The 4,327-nt window shown below is 51.5% G+C and overlaps 1 protein-coding gene across 1 annotated transcript in view; it reads right to left on the reverse strand.

The window, feature by feature from the left end:
• LOC102374514 (protein-arginine deiminase type-2-like) overlaps positions 1-4,321 on the reverse strand; it is a gene marked incomplete at its 3' end in the record, with an annotated part of 22,842 nt that extends 18,521 nt beyond the window's left edge. Inside the window, exon 1 of the mRNA XM_006034740.2 lies at positions 4,207-4,321. Coding sequence (XP_006034802.1) covers positions 4,207-4,298 — 92 coding nt within the window. The remainder of the gene's footprint in view (positions 1-4,206) is intronic.
• Between the last annotated feature and the right edge of the window lie 6 nt (positions 4,322-4,327).

Below are 4,327 nucleotides of genomic sequence, written 5' to 3' on the forward strand. Positions count from 1 at the left end.
GTCTGAACGAAAACGTATGGTGGGAACACACTGATTTTGATGAAAGTGTCTAAATGAGGCAAATGAAGCATCCTGCAATCAGACTCCCTCGGGTCCAGTGAGCATGGAGGCAAGACCAAGCCAGTCATTTTAGGGCAGTGGTTTTCAGCCTTGTTTCATTGGAAATTTCGAATGGAGGTGCGGACCCCTTTGATTTGTTAGTGTGGGGATTCACATTCTTTGGATTGATCATAGTCATCTTTAATGGACCCCTTAGACAGTCTGTGGAGCCCCAAGAGGTCTGTGGACCACAGGTTGAAAACCACAGCTCTAGGGGAAGAGGAGAGCAATGTACTGGCCAGACATAGTACAAGGTTTCCTGAAATGATCAAATAAAAAAATGTGGGTGCATTAGGCTTGCACATCCGTGAATTCTGTAACCCCCCAGTTAGGAGCCTGCAGATTTAGCTGTGCCCTTTTTAACACCGCTATATTTTACAGTGGGATTTCCAAAGCAGCTAAGTGATGTAGGAATAGAGGTAGAGCTGAGCCATCATCCCCAGCCATGGGGAAGGAGAAGGTGCCGGGACTTCTGCTACAGGGTTGTTCTGAACTCACCCAGGCTCTGCCTTATACAAATTGGCTATAATTTGTGCATCTCAGGTTTCAAAGAGCCCAATCAAAGACATGGAGACCCCGATCTCCAAGCACCCAAAGCTCCTGGTATATTTACCTGGAGATGCTCAAACCTCAGGTGCCTCAAGCTAGGCAAAGAGCCTAGGGTGACTGGACCACCGTCATTAATGGCTGAGGCACCAAGCCCGTGAACTTCCAATGCAATGTGCTCTCTACCCAACCGAGCCTCCAAGCACCCCCTACAAAACTGGCACCCAAATAGCACATCTGGAGCTTCTGGGCTTGCTGGATTCACCGTGGGGTAAGGAGAAGTGACTAGGCAGCAATAACAAACTTCCTCCTCTTTCTATCGTCTTATTTTTTGGCACCGGCTGTAGTCCATAGTGGAGGACTGATGCAAGCACCAAGCCATGCAGCAGCGTTGCAGTGGACAAAGCTGCTCTCTGTCCTGAGCAGAGTCCCAGCACACTTGGAGCATGCTGGAGGCTACCAGAATAAGTAGACGCCTGTCACTTAGAGGGAAGGCCACCCTCCTCCCAGCAAGGGTCAGCTAGCCCCTGAGATTTACTGCACCCACAGCTGTACGAGCTCAGCACAATCCCTGCCAGCGCATGTGATACACAATGAAAGGGCACATTCTCCTCTTGTAGTCACCAGGGCTGCGCGGGAGGCAGTCAGCTCAGTGCCACGGGCTGATCTACCCTGTAAAACAACAAGGCCAGGCAGCTGGCAAAACATCACTTGGCGCCCAAGTTATGGCAGAAGCCGTGAATGCAGGCAAGTGAGCATTCAGAGTCCAGCAACCCATGCAAAAAACATAGGACCTCCATGCCCAAAGCTGCATGATCAGTCTGCTGTGATTCTGCAATTGCGCAAGCTCCGGGGTAATGTGGTTTGGGGTTTTTTTTGCAGTGTTGTGAAACTTTGGGAAAGCAGCCCCAGCTGCTAGTGACTGGGTTATGATGCCCAGCCTCAACGTACCAGCTTCTGTTCTCCCATGCAAAGCCAGAATCTCTCTGGAATAGCCACCCGGGAACCCCAGCCCCCAAAACAGGCTGAAGTGGGGGAGAATAGGCGATTATTAGCCATGCCATGTCAAGGAAGGGTCTGATGGATGTGCTGCATTTGTGGTGCCTTTCAGAAATGCAGGCTGTTCTGCTTCCAGCAGGTTTTGGACCTTTTCCCTCATCTCTGTTCATCTCGAAGCCTGTTGACTTCTTAATCTCCAGCTGGGGATCAAATGGTGCTCCCTTTACTTACATGACTACATCGATTGAACTCAGTGAGAAAACTCAAGTTATGGCAGGCCAGGATGCGGCTCTCAAAAAATAAAATATATATATAAATCAATCGACTGGGATCTTCAAGGAGCTCTTGGGAGACAGCACAGCCCAAATCAATGGGATTTAGGTGCCAAACAACCTTGGCTCCATGGGAAATCCCAGCCATAAACGGGATGAACTACTGAGGACCCCGGGGCCCCACACCCGTCACAAAAGGCATCAGGAACTCCTGCCTTTTACAGTTTGTTTCATCATTAGCATTGACTCCATGGCTGAATTGAACAGGGGTTCACATGAGAAGGGACTGGAAGGGATCCTGTATTTCTAGGATGAGGGCATTTTAGGGGGAAAAAAATCCTTTTTACTCTCACCATAAAGCAGCGATTCTCAACCGGCGTGCTGCGACACCCTACGGTGGAGATCCTACAGCCCTGAGATCCTTTCAAGGTGCAATAGGTGTGCAAACACGCTTCACGAGACAAACCCAGAGATTTCAAACAGGAATCCAGAGCGTTACAAACTTTCTGACCTGCTGTGGTCTTTCTGAGATCTTTGCAATGGAAAAAAACTGCTCTATTATTTTTTCTGTAGTGAAAAAAAGAGGAGAGAAAACTAACCTATGCCTCCACTGCAACGTGGAGATTGCTTTCCCTACCTCGCAGGGACGTTTGGTGAAGAAAATCTCTGCCAAATGCCGTTCTGGGAGATACTCAGAAACCATGACCGTGATCATTGTAAGGGTCACATAAGTAGGTCCATAAATATCACAGGACCCTTATTTGTCCTGATCATTTTAAAGATCAAGTTTTACCGGAGAATATCACCAGTTAATGGCGTTTGCCATTCGGGCAGTGGATCTCTGTACCTAACCACTCGTAGACTCACTTGCTCAGAGCTGGTAGTTTGCCTCTTGCGAATACTTCGCTCTAAGGTCTTGAAAGCTTTGTTTCCCCCTGGGCTTATACATGCACTTGCCAGAGGAGATTTATAAAGCCCAAGGGACAATTTGCCCATGGCCTGGCAGAAAGCCTGGGGGTGCGCCGAGCCGAACAGAGGGACAGAGCATGCCCAGCTGTAAATAAGAGCTTACGATGACAACAGAGGTTTATGTTGGATTAAAAGAGCTCTTAACTGATGTCTGGCTGTTAAAAATACAGGCAGCGTACACTGCGGACTAGGAAAGGGCACTAAAAGTTTATTCTCTTCCCAGACTTCAGACCACCTGCTGGCCAGGGTTTCTACAAAAGAGCTGTACCAGCTGCAGGACAGCTTCTAGAAATAATAGGTGACTATAAAAAAAGGTCAACAAAATTTCGGCAGGAGCACAGATGTGAATGATGGAAGAGGACCGGGGTCATGGCGTCCACCTTCCGAACACAATCGTTAGACAGAGGAAGTATCAAGTAGGACGCACTTTGCTTGATCCCAAGGTTTTCCTCCAAAATCCTCCTGTTCCTAACTGCAGCATCCAAAGCAGGGCCTGACCGAGCCCCACAAGATCTCAGTTGCGTGGCTGCACTCTCCTCCCTGCCCCAAGCCACCGGATCCATCCGTCCCTTCCCCGTCACGGCAGTGCCAGGATCTGGAAGTGAGCTGTGCTGTCGTAAGGATGTACCGCAGGCTATGCATGCACACGCATCTTCACACAAAAACATCTCACTTATAGATTCATCTCACTTCTTAGCTCACGGTCCCAGCGTGCGAAGCCTTGGAATCGCACCGGGAAGCCAAGTAGGTTGGTGCTCTCCCCTGCCTTGGGGGTCTTCAAGAGGAGGTTGGATAGAAATCTGGCTGGGGTATGACGACCCCAGCACTCGTTCCTGCCCAGGGCAGGGGGTCGGACTCAATGATCTGCTCAGGTCCCTTCCAACCCTACCAACTATGAAAGCCAGGAATAAATGGGAATAACGCTGGTCTCACTAGCATGCGAGGAACTCACCGATATGCCCAGGTAGTGCTTAGAGACCCACAGAGGGAAACGAAGCTTGTGCTTGTATTAAAGAAGCCCCCATGACAACGTGCACCTCTGCCACGTGCTTGGCAGGCACAGATTGGCAGCGTAAGCCGCTGCGGTTAAAGCCTGGCCCTGCACCCACTTGCCTGCCCAGCGGAAAGCCTCCCCTGTGGGAACCAGGCGAAAGAAGAGCCCTCCGCTTGGCACCAGAGCACCCGGGAGAGGGTTGGCATGCCCTGAGGCAGGAAGCCAAGGAGGCGCTGGGGCGCTGGCCACCCCGCTCCCAGCCTAGCCTGCCCTACCCCACCCCGGGGTGCTCCCCCAGCCACCGGGGCGGCAGGACGCGGCTCTCACCCGTACACGTCGGTGCAGAGCTGGGTGCCCAGCACGCACACCGCCTCGATGCGGCTGCCCTGGTGCAGGCGGAGCGTGCGGGCCTGCAGCATCCCGGCGCCGGCCCGAGCCCGCAGGTGCG

This window comes from Alligator sinensis, unplaced genomic scaffold, assembly GCF_000455745.1.
Source record: "Alligator sinensis unplaced genomic scaffold, ASM45574v1 scaffold1782_1, whole genome shotgun sequence".
In the NCBI taxonomy this organism is placed as follows: domain Eukaryota; kingdom Metazoa; phylum Chordata; order Crocodylia; family Alligatoridae; genus Alligator; species Alligator sinensis.